Raw genomic sequence first — 17,295 nt, 5'->3', positions numbered from 1 at the left:
AATTACAATAGGCCCTCAGAGTTATATTTCATATTTCTAGTTTCAGATACAAGAGTGATACATTTATACAAATAGGATGATCACACTCAGTAGATTATAAGCTTTGTAATGATACCTTACAAGAGACCTTTTGCATGAAGCATATTCCAGTTACATCAGCATATTTTCATAAAATCATATAGAGTGCAATGTCACAAGAGCATTGGTCCACTCCTTCTGGTGTCCCTTTCTCCAGTTGTGCCCAATCTGATGTTTCAGAAGAAGGTGAGAGAAAACAACAGCAAGAAACGAGACCCATACAAGGAGACCAACCACATGGCTCATAGCTAAGGCTAAGATTTTGTCATGGACATTTTTAGTAAAAAGTCAGGGACAGGCAATAAAGAAAAATTCACAGAAGCTGGTGACCTGTCCCTGACTTTTACTAAAAATAGCCATTATAAAATGGGAAGGGACTGGGCAGCAGCGGGGCGGCTGGGAGCTCTGGGGCCCCCACCACCTGTGGGGACCCAGAGCTCCAGGGTCCCCGTCCCCCTCCACCCTCCCCAGCAATGGGGAGCTGTGGGAATCCCCCTGCTGCCCCCAGAGTAGGGAGCTGCCAGGGTCCCCCTGCCCTGTGGTGGCAGCAGCCAGGGAGCTCCCAGCATCCTCATACCCCACAACTGCGGCAGCCAGGAAGCTCCTGGGGAACCCCTGCCCCGCAGCAGCACTGGATAGCTGCGGGGGTACCCCTGCCGCCATGGCTGGCGGGGATACCCCTGTATCCCAGAGAGACCGGGAGCTGCAGGGTACCCCTCTGCCTGCAGCAGCTGGGAGCTTGGGGGCCCCCTGCTTCAGGCAGTGGGGATACCTTACAGCCTGCAGCTTCCGAACGCCGGGGCTGAAGTCACGGAGGTCTTTGGGGATTCCATGATTTCCACGACCTCAATGACAAAATTGTAGCCTTACTCATAGGTAACATTCAGTTCTCAGAGACTGCTCAAAATACTCATTTCTAGTATTTGTACCTTATTTCAAATTCTATTCTCCACTCCATTTCTTTCTGTGAATGAAACCATCATCCTAATGGAAATGCATCAGTATGATCAAAGCCATATGCCTCCTTTGCAGAACATCAGACCTACCACATGATTTACCATATTACTGCATCAAAACAACTATTCTAGCTAGTTTAAAAAAAAAAAAAAAAAAAAAAAACCACATTCCAGCTCAAATTATTCTCTGTTTTGCACCATTTTTCAAAGTGGTACTTATGTTTGACTAGCTTTGCACACCCTCCCTCTTGCAGTTTGTGAAACATTTCCAATAACAAACCAGGCTCAGATGCTAAGGTGACAGATGCTTTAACAGTTCGTAAATTTCTTCCCTTAAAAACAGTTACAAGTTTAGGTTAAATTATGGACTGGGTGTGTGTGTGGTATGAGAGTATGCCTTGTAGTCTGGTAAACTATCATACATAGACTTCTCTTCCCTGGTTCTCAGGCCCTCAGAAACTGAGAAAGAAGTGTTCCACATCATTCTCTAGTTATCCTTCCTGCCAACTCAGGAGCAGCATTTGTTAATTTCATCAAACTCTACTTCCACTGAATCCCAGTTGGAAGCTAAGCCAGTACAAAGTAGGGTTGAACTGGGAGAACATTTAAGGGTCACAGTACTTCTGAAGGTGCAGCTTCTTTTTTCTTAATTAACCCCATGTTGCTCAGGAGTAGACCAATTAGTTTACTTGAAGAGTGAAACAAGTTTTGTGTCAAGGCTCTTCCTTAGCTGACCGCTTTACATGAGCATTCAGCTCCCTTTGCTGGGATTATTTAATTCAAAAGATCCAGGTGACTCTCTTGTCAGTAAAAGATAGACTTCATTTAAGTCACTATGGGCCACCTCCTTCCCAGATGCTAATAAACTGAGAATCATCAACTAGAGACAGCTGAGACATAATATATTTATAAGCATTTATTTTGTGTACCTAACACTCATGATTCTATTATTATTTGAATAACAATGCAATAAGAGGACTTTGAAAAGAAAAATAACTCTTTAACTCAACACTCTTACATGGTTTGGAGGTTCCTTTAAACTCCAGCAATGGTAACAGATTGCAGTAAGTAGGAGTGAAAGTGCTTCCCGGAAAAAAATCCTACCTCACATTATGTTTTCTGGTTAAGATTTCAGAAAGACTGAGTGAGCATTTGACTATGTGGGGATAAGAATGGAGTTTTCATTAATTAATTTAGACCATTTATTAATGCTAACAGTTAAGAATTGCAGTCACCTTTACTAAAATAATCAGAGATGGTTAAATCAAGTCCAGTGACGAGAAGCCAACTTATAGATAGCAGGTTATTAAAATTATTAGGGAACAGTTTAAAATAAGTTTTATATATCAAATATATTAATTCTGTGCAAAAATAAATATGTTTAATAATTAGGGTCTCAAAAATAGTTCTGTTGTATAATAACTGTGTTTTATTTAGAATAAAATACCAAGAAACTTAAGAAATAAAGTATTGTTCATGGTAACAACAGCCATGAGCTGTCATTTTTCTAAAACGCTATTGTTTCCTGAAGTGAGCACTCACTGCTAGGTGTTAAAAGCACATCAGATTTGCTAAGACTTATTTCTGTAACCTTAAGATGGGTATATAATCCAAAACTCAGAGTACAAGGGAAGGGAGTGAGGGAAGTCAACATCCTAACGATATAAAAGTTCATACTTCACGTGTCTCCTGATAATTAGTCTCTAATAACTTTGCTAAGATTGTTAGTTATCCTATAAAATGACTTGGTGCTTGAATTGTCAATCAGTTTTACTACCCCGACTACTGTTACAGTTAAATCAGAAAGATGGTACCGGCAGCAGCACCCCTTACACCAGGCTAGGACCTAGATTTAGTACAGATTCAGAAGGAAAAACATTATCCACTGAATGACTAATATTATTCACCAAGTGTTCCTTGAAGGTCTTTCATCCAAGTACTAACCAAGCCGAAATCTGCTTCGTTTGTAAGATCAGAGATATAATAGCAACTGGAAGGGAAACAAGTTCAAGCAAAAACAAAGCCCCTCACTCCAAACAAACAAAAAACAAACCTAATCAGTAAATAACTCAGATTTGCATTGTGAGGTGACAGAGATTCCAGCTCTCACAAATATGTTTTATGAGTAGGGCCCAACCAAATTCACGGCCATGAAAAACACATCACAGACCGTGGAATCTGGTCTTCTCCCTGTGAAATCTGGTCTTTTGTGTGCTTTTAACCTATACTACGCAGATTTCACTGAGGAGACCAGCGTTTGTCAAATTGGGGGTCCTGACCCAAAAGGGAGTTGCAGGGGGGTTGCAAGGTTATTTTAGGGGAGGGGGTTGTAGTATTGCCACTCTTTCTTCTGCACTGCCTTCAGAGCTGGGCGGCTGAAGAGCCATGGCTGTTGGCCAGGTGCCCAGCTCTGAAGGCAGCACCCAACCAGCAGCAGTGCAGAAGTAAGGGTGGCAATACCATACCATGCTATCCACTTCTGCGCTGCTGATGGCAGCGGCTCTGCCTTCAGAGCTGGGCTCCCAACCAGCAGTTGCCGCTCTCCAGCTGCCCAGCTCTGAAGGCAGAGCGACGACCAGCAGCGGCGCAGAAATAAGGGTAGCAGTACCACAACCAACCCCTACAATAACCTTGGAACCCCACCATCACAACTCCTTTTTGCGTCAGGACCCCTACAATTACAATACCATGAAATATCAGAATAGCTGAAATCATGAAATGTACGATTTTTAAAATCCTATGACCATGACATTGACCAAAATAGACTGGGAATTTGGTAGGGCCCTATTTATGAACCTGTCTATCAAAATGCTGCTCTCAGATTGGCATGAATCTGGAGAAACAATGAACAGCAGTTAAGTTACTTGGAATTTACATTGGTGTAACACAGCAGAATTTGAGAACAATGCTATTCATCATGGATACTTTGTATAGAAAGTAAGTAGTGAATAGCTGATTACAGGGAAAGGGCAACAGCTACATGAACTATAGAGCAGTGCCAGAGATCTGGCAGCAGAGAGAACTAATTGCAATTAGGTCAGCACTCAGTATCAGTGCGTAGGTAGGAAGCAGATTTTAAGGTCTTAAAACAATAACAAAAGAGAAAGGAGCTGCTGTTCTGAACAACCACACTGAATATGAATACGATTTAGTGAAACATTGTGAAGCATTTAAGGAATCAATGCTTGCCACTGGGTTATGTATAGTGCACTTAAAGCTTTATCAGTCAAATTCAAACAAATAATTACCAACAGAGAAAGTAGGGCAGTGGTGGGCAACCTGCGGCCCATCAGGGTAATCTGGTGGCAGGCTGACATACAATTTGTTTACATTTGAACGGCCGCCAGCAGCTCCCAGTAGCTGCGGTTCGCCATTCCCAGCCAATGGGAGTTGCGGGAAGTGGCGGCCAGCACATCCCTGCGACCTGCGCCGCTTCCCGCAGCTCCCATTTGCCAGGACAGCGAACCGCGGCCACTGGGACCTGCAGGCGGCCGCTCAAATGTAAACAAACTGCGACAACCCACCAACTGATTACCCTGATGGGCCGTGTGTGGCCCGCGGGCCACAGGTTGCCCACCACTGAATTAGGGACTTTTGGGGAAAATCAAGAACATGAATTAAGACATATGGGCACATTACCAAATATCTGATGAAATGTTAGATATGAATTACATAGTATTTATACTGAAGGCAGTGAAGGGAGCTATAAAATCAATTTAATAGATTAGCCAATGGTCCAAAATAAAGACATCCATCTGAATGTTTATTTCTTTAACAGATTACCTTTCCTTGACTGTATATATCTCACAGCCCTTATCAAAGTAGGCCAGATCAGTTTCATTTCCCAAAGGTTAAGCTGATGAACAGTACATGGAGTATTCGTCAGCTGAAGAATGGTCATCATCCAATTCCAAAAATAGTACAAGCAACTTCTCTTCTGTCTTATTTTCTTTGGTGGGGATGTGGTATAGTGTATTCTAGAAATGACTGATATTCCCCGATTCATATGTCATAACCTTTAATTCCCACCTATATTGAATCAAAACAAAAAAGGGAATTGTGTGGGGCTGTTCTTAATTTATTTCAGGAAAGCGAAGGCTGCATAAGGAAGTTTTCAAAGAAATTATATTACAGGATCTCATTAGATACAGGAGATGTGTTCAGCCACTGGAAAGTGTATGCGGGAGGGACAGCTTTTCATTTGTTTAGTAGCTCAATGAGCAATACTGACTTACTCCAGTGTGAACTGCATCCAGCAATCCTCAGCTGGAAGGACAGGTTAGCCTGCTGTGGTCCCTTTAAGGTAGTAAAGCAAAAGGGAAAAAAAAAAAATCAAAACCAAACATGCCATGTCAACAGTTTTCTAGTTCCTCTAATAAGTAACAAAATTCATTATTTCCTTTTGGAAAGTTTTCTCTTGACTTTTCCACTTATATTCAAGAGCTTCAATTATAAAATAGCTTAAGAAAAAGAGTGATATTCTTTTAAAGTTGTACACAAATTTGGTGCATCTTAGTGGCAAAAAGATCAGTTGACAAAACTGACTACAGCTATGCCTGATATGGACAGGAACTTTGAAAGTTATTCCCTGCAAAAAGCATTTGAGTTTAGACCCCTGGGTCACTGAACAGGGACTGAATCCTAAGGCTAAACTGTGCCATAGTTATGTAGTTTCTGATGTATAAATAGAAGTCATCCTTATATCAACTCCTTCCACCAATCATCAATTTTCTAACAACAGTAAAGTACAGATTAACTGAAAATAAATGCAATTAATTGCTTTTGTCAAATATTACTCCATAGTGAAATGGCATACTCTGTATATTCTCAGATACTATCAGAGTGTGGTACTCAAGTTCTCACACAGGCTGTTTATTGCGTATAGGGTTTTTTTCCTCTGATGCATATTGCAATAGCATTTTGAGCACTTAGCAAACTTTAATGAATTTACCCTCAACAGATCTATGACACAGAGCAGTATTATTCCCATTTCACAGACCAGGAAACAGAGGCACAAAAGGGCTAAAGTGCATAGGTCACACATGAAGCCAATGGCAGTGATGCAGTATGTCCATGTTTAAGGATTTATTTTTTTAATATAAAAATAAATAAATTTACCATTAATTTAATCTAGACCAACAAACATGGTATTAGCTACTAGATATTCTGTAGGTTTTGCTTACAAACCTCAGAATTACCATCTGCTTATTTTACAAATACTTATTTCCCCCTACAGCTTCTGAACTAAATGTATCACTCTGTGATCTAAGTTAACAATACTGCAATATTTCATGTCGTTAGTCTTTTAAATATCCACATTGAAATGAATGTGAATATGAAAATAAACCCCAAATCTATACTTACTGTCAGTTATGTTACGTGCTTTACAGGCTGCTTCTTTTCCTAACAGAAGATTAAGTTTTCTTGCGACTAGCTATATTTTGCTAGCATACAATTGTGTTTGACCCACACATATTTTTACATACACAGTGGTTTCTGTTACCACCATCCATGTAGGAAGTACACAAATGTCTTCTGAACTACAGTGTAAATATTAATACCTTGACATTCAGTTGAAATACACCAACCATGTAAGTTTTGTCCTTATGCCTCATTACTGCTCAATTTCAAGTCAGCTCCTATCATTACATTAGTTATAAAGTACACATCTGTTGTTTTTATTACCGCTAATAAATGTTGATATCAACTTCTCAACCATCAAGAAAACAAATAATAAGCGTCAGGATTTTATCCTGTATGATTCGTTTCACTGAAATCAGCACTTTTAAAGAAAATAAATTGAGAACTTCTCCCCAAAGGAAAGTGAAAGGCAGGAATAGATTCATCAGCGGTTTTTAAAATTGCACAAATATTAAAACAAAATAATCACTACATTAAGATTGGTGAAACTAAAAACAAAATAGCTAAAATAATGGCCATTCACGGATTTCAAAACATTTTTTAAGAAAAAGCATTACAGCTGTCAGGTGAAAGAGGATTCAGCCGATTGTTTCACCTTAGAATTGCATGACCAGAATACATCAATTTTACTTTGTATCTCGTGTTAATTTGTTTTTTCTTTCACTATTACTCACCCGTGGTAAAACATTAATTTGACACAGAAAAAAACATAATTAAGTCATGTGTACCTTTAGCCCAGCATATTGGGAATGGACTACAGCCGCTTTTCTCCATACAGATAGCACCTGCTTGTTTCCGGGCCTGTTGGCCTGCCAATTCCAACAACAACATACACACAATCGTATAGAGATCAAGCCAGGCTTCAGCATACAATGTCCCAATTCAGTGCTCCAATACTATTTGCTCCTGCAGGGGGGCTGGGAAGCCAGCCACTTGAATGTATTCAATCCACAAGCAAGGAGAAAACTATTAACCTTGCCTACATTTGGTCTCTTTTCATCTAGTTTGCAGGAAAGGTAGAAGCAAAATACTGTAGTATTCCTTTGGTAATATGTTCCAGCAGCATGAAGAATGCCTTTCAGTTACAGAATCGTCTCATGCCTCAACAATTTAAAGCACAGATCATCCTTTTCCAGGGTGAGCTACTGAACAGAATGCTACCAGCCAGTAATGTGACTGTGTGTGTGTGTGTCTGTATTCCTAGATTCATTCAGGAGGGAGGAGGGAGGAAAGGAGGGGCAGGAGGGAAGGCGATTAGCAAGCACCTTATTAATATGCTAATCTCACCCTTCTGTTCAATTCACACAGCAGACTCCTGTTTACAAAACTGACAGCAGATTCTAAAATTGACTAAGCTGCAAATCAAGCCTGACCCAGGTCATGTCTGTAGAGGTGCTCCCCCAACCGTTTTTGTTTTAAATTCATGCCTCTGGTATTTTACCAACCTAGCCTGACATTTGATTTTCAATAACTTCCCTAATAAGATAAGAACAATGAAAAACTGAACAATGAATAACTTGAAAAAGTAGAGTATCCTGAAGTATCCAGCAGAACAAAAATATTTTAGTAAAAACAAAACAATACAAAAAATAAAAATAAAAAAGCCTACTCGCTTGATATTTTCCATCAGATTTAGAGACTATTTTACAGTAAATTTAGCTTTATAAAATGTACAGCAAGAGCTGATTAAAATTTCCCTAAACTTCAAAGGAAGCAGGATTGAGCTCTAGATCAGGAATCTAACTTAACCACATTTTTTAGAATTAAACTAGAGAAGAAACAATGATAGATCAAAACATTGGTGAAAGGTGAGCTAACACTAAGGAAATAGGACACCACAATGTCCACTATAATCAGTACCATAGCTAGCTCCCCTCTAAAAATATGACCACTACTTTATTCTCTTGCAGCTGAGAGAAGGCATAGGTCATCACATATACTTCTCTATCTGCACATATTACACTTCATATATAAAAGGTTAACTGAAGATAGATTTGATTTCCTTTCAATGTCTGGGCACCAGGAATAAAAATGATATTATACATTATGTTTAATATATATTTATGCACATGCAATATACCATGTAGAATTCATTTCTGCTGAATCACCTGTTCATGTTATATATTGAAATGAAATGTTTATTAACTGTGTTGTAAAACCCTTTTTCTATAACAAGCTGTGTGCACTATTGGGAGGGTGTGTCTGTGGTACGTGTATAGCATGTATGTAGACAAACAAAAATTACAAAACTCCCATCTTCTCTCTTCTAGTGGAAGGTTCCACCGTACACATTATAAACATATGTTTCATTATAGAACATAACAAAAAAATAGATTAATAAAATAAATATTATAAACTCTTGGGGACAAAAATATACTATTCCTATCATTAAACTATTCATAAATTCCATATTAGCCATCTCTAATGTATAGCCCTCGATAAAAAGACAAGGTGAGTGAGGTAATATCTTTTATTGGACCAACTTCTTATGGTCAGAGAGACAAGTTCTGTGTTAGCTCATAAGCTTGTCTCTCTCTCTCTCTCAGACAGAAATTGGTCAAATAAAAGGTATTACCTCACCCATCTTGTCTCTCTAGTATCCTGGCACCTACATGGCTACAACACCACCACATACAATCCTCAATAGTAAGACATAGAGCTTAAATAACTAAGACCATTACCAAAAGAGTTAGTTTTAAGTTAACCCAATCACCAAACTGACTCATTTGCCTAGGTGTAACAGCACACACAATACTTTCAATTACGTATTTAATTAAATTTATGTGCTTACAGATTACATCACTGCCATTTTGGTTTCTCGATGCAAGACAACCAGAAGGGTCCATTTATAGTCTCGAGGTAACAAATACTGTTGCTTCCTTCCAAAAGTACAATTTTTTTTAAATTTAAAAGAAAAAAGTTATCCACTGCAAAAATAGAGATTAGAGCACAACCAAGCCACAGATGTTCTGCATCAGTGCCCAGGCACAATGACCAAAGCACTTTCTGGGGCTGAAGAGAGCCAAAGAGACTTAGGGAAATGCAGGGTCTCTCCTCCCCTGAAAGTTTTTGAAACTACACAATACTGCAGAAGCATCCAAATCCTGTCAACTCTGGGTTCTTATATATTTACCTTTAAGGACATAACAGCACAAGCAATAGTACAGGTAACGGTTCTTGCTCATTTCAGCCATATATCTGGTACAAGGTAATTATTGTTACTGTTACTTGTTCAGGGCTGATAATGTGCTTGGTTCTGTGCAACAGGCAAAGATAAGAGGCAGAAGAAGGATGGTCTTGTAATTAAGACTCTGGCCAGAGGCTCAAGAAAGCTGATTTTAATATCCAGTTCTGCTACCGACTTCTTTTATGACCATGAGGAAGTCACAGTCTCTTTTTACCTTAGTTCCCCATCTATAAATTAAGGACAATATTTCGCCCACCCTTTGCCTGTTTGTCTATTTAGAGTGTAAGTTCCCCAGGACAGGAACTTTCTTACTATGTGTAGGTGCAGCCTCAAGCAAAACGGAGCCGTGGAATACAAATAAATAATATGTCCCCTACCATGAAGAGGTTACAGTCCAAAAGAGACACATACAGAAGACAGCACTTAACAGGATGTTCTAGTAAATCCAGGAGGTAAGATTGGTTTTGGACTTGTTTTTATTTGTTATTTTAATAGAATAAAAACTGCTATTGGGTAAGTTTGTGGAAAAGTGGGTTATCAAGAAGAATCTGAATGAAGAGAATGCACTGGCTCATGTTTTTTAAAGCTTATACGGATGTTAATAAAGAAGTAGTGACACTGAACAAATGGATTTCAGAGGGTTCTGAACACCCTCTTCCCAGGACTTTTTCCTGTTATATCTTGTTACAGTACTGGGAAAGGTGAGAACCAAAGCTTTGCACCAAACCAATAATACAATGTTTAATATCTGCTCAATGGTTCGATACACATTTATTATAAACATATTTTTAAAATCTGTAAATAGTAATTTACAAAATAGACCAAATGGTCCTAAAGTGCAAGGATTTAAACTAACCAAACCCGCTTGTGTGTTTTCATCTGCCTTTCTAACAAAAACATTACTGTAGAACACAACTCAAAAAGAAGCCAGGGCAGCATTCTACCTTAAAAATCACATCACTGTTTATAGACCTGACTCAAATGGGTGACCCAGACAAGTCTTTGAATACCTTAGAGGCAGGGAAAACCAGATGAGAAACAGCAATAGCTACAGGGCCATACATTTCCCACCACACACATGACTTTTCAGTACTAGTAACTTTACCTGAAGCTGTTGACAGGGGGCACTGCATGAGGCAGCATTCGTGTGTTTGCGTAGATTCTCCGCATTCACATTTGCAGCCGTTCCTCAGATCCAATTGGTGGTATTGTCACCAGTCTTTGCCAACTCAGCTCTCGATCGAGTCAGAGTACATCAGTGCTTTCATTTAAGTTCAGTGGCTGAAGGGAGTTGTTCTGAAGGAACCAGGTTCTCCAAGATCATCCACATTTCCTGTCATGGTGTCCTCTGTAGACTGTGGTATTTTGGGTTAAGGGATTTTCAGAGGCAAAGCTCTTTCTGGACTTCTGCAGCGTGTGTGGTAAAGTGTATCCATGCAGCGGATGTCTTGGATTATGAACCTGTTTTTGCCTCCCCTTTTACTGAAAGCATCCCACCCATTGATGGTGATGCAATCTCCACAGGACAGTATAGTAACAGTGTGAGGTTTAGTTTCAAAGTCCCTCTGTTTATCCTACAGGATTGACTGAGTTCAATATCAATTTTATGTGCCTGGGCTGAGTAATACCATACTAGGTCATAGTACTCTGCAGTTGAGTAACACAAGTGTTGCATCTGAAGAAGTGAGGTTCTTACCCACGAAAGCTTATGCTCCCAATACTTCTGTTAGTCTTAAAGGTGCCACAGGACCCTCTGTTGCTTTTTACAGATTCAGACTAACACGGCTACCCCTCTGATACTTGACAAGTGCAAGAATAGTTGTTCATAGTGTTTTGGGGGTGAGTTCCCCATTTTGTGCTAGCCTGTTACTGAAATACACAGTTTCTTTTTCAGCTTCTTGATGTGCTCTTTGAATGTCAGTGTTCAGTCTAATGTAACCCCTAGGTACATCGGATGTTCATAGTACCATCCCACAATATTTGCAGCTTTTGCTTGGCCTAATGGTGTTTCAGGTGGAAGTCACACATGAGTTTTGTTAGGGGATTAGCATTCAGGAACAGGAAGCATGTGCAAAAGTATACTCAGTGAACTGCTTAGAATGTGCTCATTGTCCTCAAATGTTTCTGACAGGGTAGCGATGCAAGGATCATCTGCATAAATGAATCTTCGCACATCAGGGAATTCTGGTTGGTTATTCATGAAGATATTAAATAGCAAGGGTAATGGCACCAAACTTTAGAGCAGACCATTCTGTCAACTATGCCATCAACTTTTCTGACCACGTATCTCAAGAAAGAACCTGTCGAGTCTTAATCAGGGAGGAGATGACCTGGTCCATCTTGGTATTTCTCAAAATTCTTGCCAATTTCTGTAGAAGTTATGATCGTTCACAGTGACAAACAGCAAACAAAGCAACAAACAGCCCCTATAATTTTACAGGTTTTAAAGCCACCTTCAATGTACTGAGTTAGGTTTACAACTTGGCCACAGCATAAATGTTCTGGGAGGAAACTGGCTTGGTCATCAGTCAGCCACCCTTCCACCATCGACGCTATTCTACCTATAATCATCCACTCGTTTACCTATATTTCATAGAACTGGAAGGGACCCTGAGGGTCATCGAGTCCAGCCCCCTGTCTGCACTAGCAGGACCAAGTACTGATTTTTGCACCAGATCCCTAAGTAGGCCTCTCAAGGACTGAATGCACAACCCTGGGTTTAGCAGGCCAATGCTCAAACCACCAAGCTATCCCTCCCCCTGGGTTGAGCAAAATAAGAATATTGGGTGATAACTATTTGCAGAATTAGTGTCTAGGTGGCTTGAGTAGAGCCAACACTTTGGCTTGTCTCCACAGCCTGAGTATGTGCATTGTCTCTGAGTCGGGTTGGATCACAAGTATCAGGGGGTATGCCTGCATCTGTAACGTTCACTCTATGCATCTGAAGAAGTGAGGTTTTTAGTCATGAAAGCTTATGCCCAAATAAATCTGTTAGTCTTTAAGGTGCCACCAGACTCCGGGTTGGATCACAGAAACCCCCTTGGGAGCTGCCACCCGATGTGCAAAGACTATCCCTGCTTCTGTTTTCCCTGCCAGCTCAGGACTTCAGCACCCTGTCTTGCTGAGCCAGACACTCCAGTCTGCTCCAACACAGACCCAGGGTCTGAATCACTTGTCCCAAAGCTGCAAGTTTACCTGAAAACAGCTCACAAAAGTGTGCTTGTCCTTAGCACTCAGATGCCCAACTCCAATGGGGTCTAAACCCAAATAAATCCTTTTTACCCTGCATAAAGCTTATGCAGAGTAAACTCATAAATTGTTCGCCCTCTAGAACACTGATAGAGAGATATGCACAGTTGTTTGCTCCCCCAGGTATTAATACATACTCTGAGTAAATTACTAAATAAAAAGTGATTTTATTAAATACAGACAGTAGGATTTAAGTGGTTCCAAGAAGTAACAGACAGAACAAAGTAAGTCACCAAGTAAAATAAAATACAATGCGCAAATCTATGTCTAATCAAACTAAATACAGATAAGTTCCTCACCAGTTCCAGAATGCTCCCTTTTACAGGCTAATCTCCTTTTAGCCTGGGTCCATCAATCACTCACACCCCCTGTAGTTACTGTCGTTTGTTCCAGTTCCCTTCAAGTATCCTGGGGGGTGGGGGATGGAGAGGCTCCTTCCTTAACCAGCTCAAGACAAAATGGAGGGGTCTCCCATGGGTTTAAATAGACTCTCCTTGTGGGTGGAGACCCCCCTCCTCCCTCCTATGCAAAGTCCAGCTCCAAGATGGAGTTTTGGAGTCACCTGGGCAAGTCACATGTCCCTGCATGACTCAGTCTTTAGCTGAAGCCATTGTCCACATGGTATCTTGCATGTCTCCAGGAAGACTTCTTATGTGGATTGGAGCATTCCAAGATGCATTGCTCCCCAAGTGTTTCCTGATCAGGTACTTAACCTGGCAAATTCCTTCCTAAAGAAGCTGACCAAATGCCTCACAAAGCTTACTTAGAAACCAAGCAAGCATACAGCCCATATTCTTAACCTCAAGTCGAAAATGATATATATGTACAAATAGGATGAATAGATATAGTAGACCATAACCTTTATGGAGAAATATTACATATTTTTATGGGGTACGCTGCCACAGTCTCCATGTAGGAATTAAAGAAGTCAAACAGCCACTTCTGTGGTCTCATCCAGAAGTTTAGGAATAATTCATCAGATATACCATCGAATCCAGCTGCCTTTTCACATTTCAAGGGTTTCATGACTAGTGTTAGCTCCTCAATTCTGAGTTGCTCACTGTGGATTTTGCTGTCTCTGAGGACCGACTGAAGTTCCTGCTTGATTTGTTTCATTCTGCCCTTGGCTTTGAGGACTAGTTTATATTTAGGATGAGCTGGTATGAAACTTGTTTGGAAGACAACTACCAAAGCTCATTGACACAGTCTCTGGTTGTTGGTTGTTGTCCATCAGGGTTCAGCTTACAAATTGTGGACATTCTACTATTATGGCACAGGTGTGTTGTTTTAATTATCTCCCTCCAGCAGCTGCACTGTGACACAGTTATAGCTCACTGCTCTTACCGTAAATCTCAGATTGTTCGGGGGGGGGGGGGGTGTGTGGAGAGGCAGAGGAAGGTGGTGCAAGCTCCCACAAAAGCTACTGCTAAAGAGCTAAAGAAATCTCTCTCAAAGAAGGATCCCAGTCCAGAGAATCTTCTGATGTCGAATGACACTGAGCAATATGCAGTGTAGCTGTAGACATGTTGATCCCAGAATATTAGAGAGACAAAGTGGGTGAGGTAGTATCTTTTATTGGACCAACTTCTACTGGTGAGAGAGACAAGCTTTCGAGCCACAAAGAGCTTTTCTTCAAGTCTGTGCAAGTTACTCCCAGCATCACAGCAAAATGCAAGGTAGAATAGATTGTTTAGCGTAAGAAAGGAACCAGTCAAGATAGAGTAGCCCATTAACACCTTTGCTGTTTTAGGACCAAACCAGTGGGTTAGTGGGTTACAGTTTATTGAATTTAAGCTCCTAGGCTCATCTATTGAAATGTGTGTTGTGAGGGGGGAAGGGGTGTTGATCAAGCCATACTCGATGGAGAACCCATCCTGAAGGAAATCTTTCCTGAACCCCCACTTTTGACCTTCAAAAAACCTGCCAACCTCTCCATGCTCATCCTCAAAGGAAACCTGCCCAATACTTTCCAAAGAGGAGTCTGGGAGCTTAATTTCATTACTCAGCTAGACACTCAAAATCATGGACTGACCAGACACACTGCATTATGGTTTATTACAACAATCTGTAATCCACTAACCCCTCTTTTTGCCCTATGACTGCAGAGGTGTTAACGGGCCGCTCTACCTTGAATGGTCCCTTATAACATGTGCTAACAACTTATGCTAAACAATCGGTTCCAGATTGTTTGCTATGACGCTGGAAGTACCTTTCCCAGACGTGAAGAGCAGCTCGTTGCAGCTAGAAAGCTTGACTTTTTCACCAACAGAAGTTGGTCCAATAAAGGATATTACCTCCCCACCTTGTCACAATGAGCAATAGGGTGTCTGACCACGCATGCATGGCTCTAGCATAAGATGAGGAGGCAGCAGACATATGAACAACTCCTGAGGTAGATTGATTTTTATTTTATTATTCTTTAAATAGAGATTTGCTATTCCTTTAACCAGACATGCGGGCTGCATAAACTTTTGGTAGTATAAATCGTATAAATCGTAACAGATTTACTTGTGGGCAAACCAATTACACTTCTCTGCCACTTCCTCTCATGTTTCCTTTATCAGGGACTCATCTGGAGAAATAAAGAGTCCACACAATACTCTTGAGAATGGTTTCCAATTCGCCACACAAGCAGAACAGAGCAGTTCACCTGCATTTCTTACTGCCCTATGATACCAACACAGTATGCCTGTAGGCATAAATTCCTGAGACAGTGACTCACTGCTGTGTTACAGCTATCAAAAGCTGTCTTCACCCAATCTAAACTGTCTCCATTCTATACAAAATCATCTTCATTAACAGCCTCTTTTGTTATGCTTACAATAAGAAAACAGAACACTCTTTGGCATTCTTTATGGGCTACATTTACCTATAAAATGTCTAGTAGTTGATATTTCAAGACTCACTATAACCAAGCCTATAATGTTAAACCTTCTTAACAAAAATCTTACAATATTGTGACAAAGTTCCTCCCCTATCTTGATGGGTCCTGCGCTTATAGGTGGATTTTCTTGCCTCAGAGATTCACCATGTGGGTTGGGGAACAGTCCAGAGGCCTTCCCCTCTGGAAGAACCCACAGTCCAGGTCAATTGGGAGGTTTGGGGGGAACCCAGGCTCGCCCTCTACTCCGGGTTCCAGCTCAGGGCCCTGTGGACTGCAGTTGTCTATAGTGCCTCCTGTAACAGCTGCATGACAGCTACAACTCCCTGGGCTACTTCCCCATGGCCTCCTCCAAACATCTTCCTTATTCTCACCATAGGACCTTCCTCCTGGTGTCTGATAACGCTTGTGCTCCTCAGTCCTCCAGCAGCACACCCTCTCACTCTCAGCTCCTTGCGCCTCTTGCTCCCAGCTCCTCACACTCGCACCACAAACTGAAGTGAGCTCCTTTTTAAAACCCAGGTGCCCTGATTAGCCTGCCTTAATTGATTCTAGTAGCTTCTTCTTAATTGGCTCCAGGTGTCCTAATTAGCCTGCCTGCCTTAACTGGTTCTAACAGGTTCCTGATTACTCTAGTGCAGCCCTTGCTCTGGTCACTCAGGGAACAGAAAACTACTCATCCAGTGACCAGTATATTTGCCCTCTACCAGACTCCTGTACCCCACTGATCTGGGTCTGTCATAATATATAGAATATTAGTACTGTTAAAACCAAGTAAGAGACTGCCGACAGGAAGTTTAGATAACCAACCTAAGGAACCAGATAAAAAGTTACCAATCAAGACATAGATCAGCAGTGATGTAGTCAGCACGTTCACTGCCCTAAATTGCCAAAAGCTCAGTTATTCAATAAATACAAGCATCTTAGATAACACAGCCAACAATAATCAAACTCAATAGGTACATGTCAAATAGGTACATGGTCACTCTACAAGTTCCACTGGTTTCTGAAAACTGCTTTCAGTTTCCAAAGCTTTGTAACTATTATACATTTCACTTTCCTTCTTGGGGAATGGATGGTTGGAATCTAACTAGTATCACAAAGTGACAATTAGCAGTAACGTCAACACTAATTGATATTGCATTGTTGAGATGAGAATGTGAAAAAGCTCCAGCAAGATGCCTCCTAGATCAACTTGAGTGGATCTACTTGGACCCAGAAAACAGCTGAGCTGAGGATGGTGGAAAAAGTTAACCACAGCAAAGGCATAACTAGCTCTTATAGATTGAATCCAAGTCAGCAGATAAGCTTAAATCATAGTAAAAATTATATTTTAACAATGTAAACACAGCTGCAATACCTTCCTTATGATGAGTCTTATCTTAGTCCTATAATATAGGAGAAAGAGTTAGCTGAATAATGAAACCTCAGAAAAAGTACCACAGGGAGTAATCCTTAATTTTCACAGAGATTGACTAGATGAGCTAATAAGTCTCTTCTATCTTTAAGTTTCAGAGTAACTT

General features: G+C 40.7%; 1 protein-coding gene across 3 annotated transcripts in view; it reads right to left on the bottom strand.

Annotated features, from left to right (window-relative positions):
* The window catches only part of PTK2 (protein tyrosine kinase 2), a 349,972-nt gene that overhangs the window by 253,414 nt on the left and 79,263 nt on the right, over window positions 1-17,295 (bottom strand). Inside the window, exon 1 of one of the 3 annotated variants that reach the window (XM_054017941.1) lies at window positions 7,184-7,229. The exons of the other annotated variants lie outside the window; for them this stretch is intronic. Coding sequence (XP_053873916.1) covers window positions 7,184-7,229 — 46 coding nt within the window. Of the gene's footprint in view, window positions 1-7,183; window positions 7,230-17,295 lie in introns of those variants that run through there. 3 annotated transcript variants of the gene reach the window in all.

This window comes from Malaclemys terrapin, chromosome 2 (assembly GCF_027887155.1).
Source record: "Malaclemys terrapin pileata isolate rMalTer1 chromosome 2, rMalTer1.hap1, whole genome shotgun sequence".
Taxonomy (NCBI): Eukaryota; Metazoa; Chordata; order Testudines; family Emydidae; genus Malaclemys; species Malaclemys terrapin.
The sequence above is the reverse complement of the archived record's forward strand: the minus strand, read 5'-3'. Positions and strand labels throughout refer to the sequence as shown.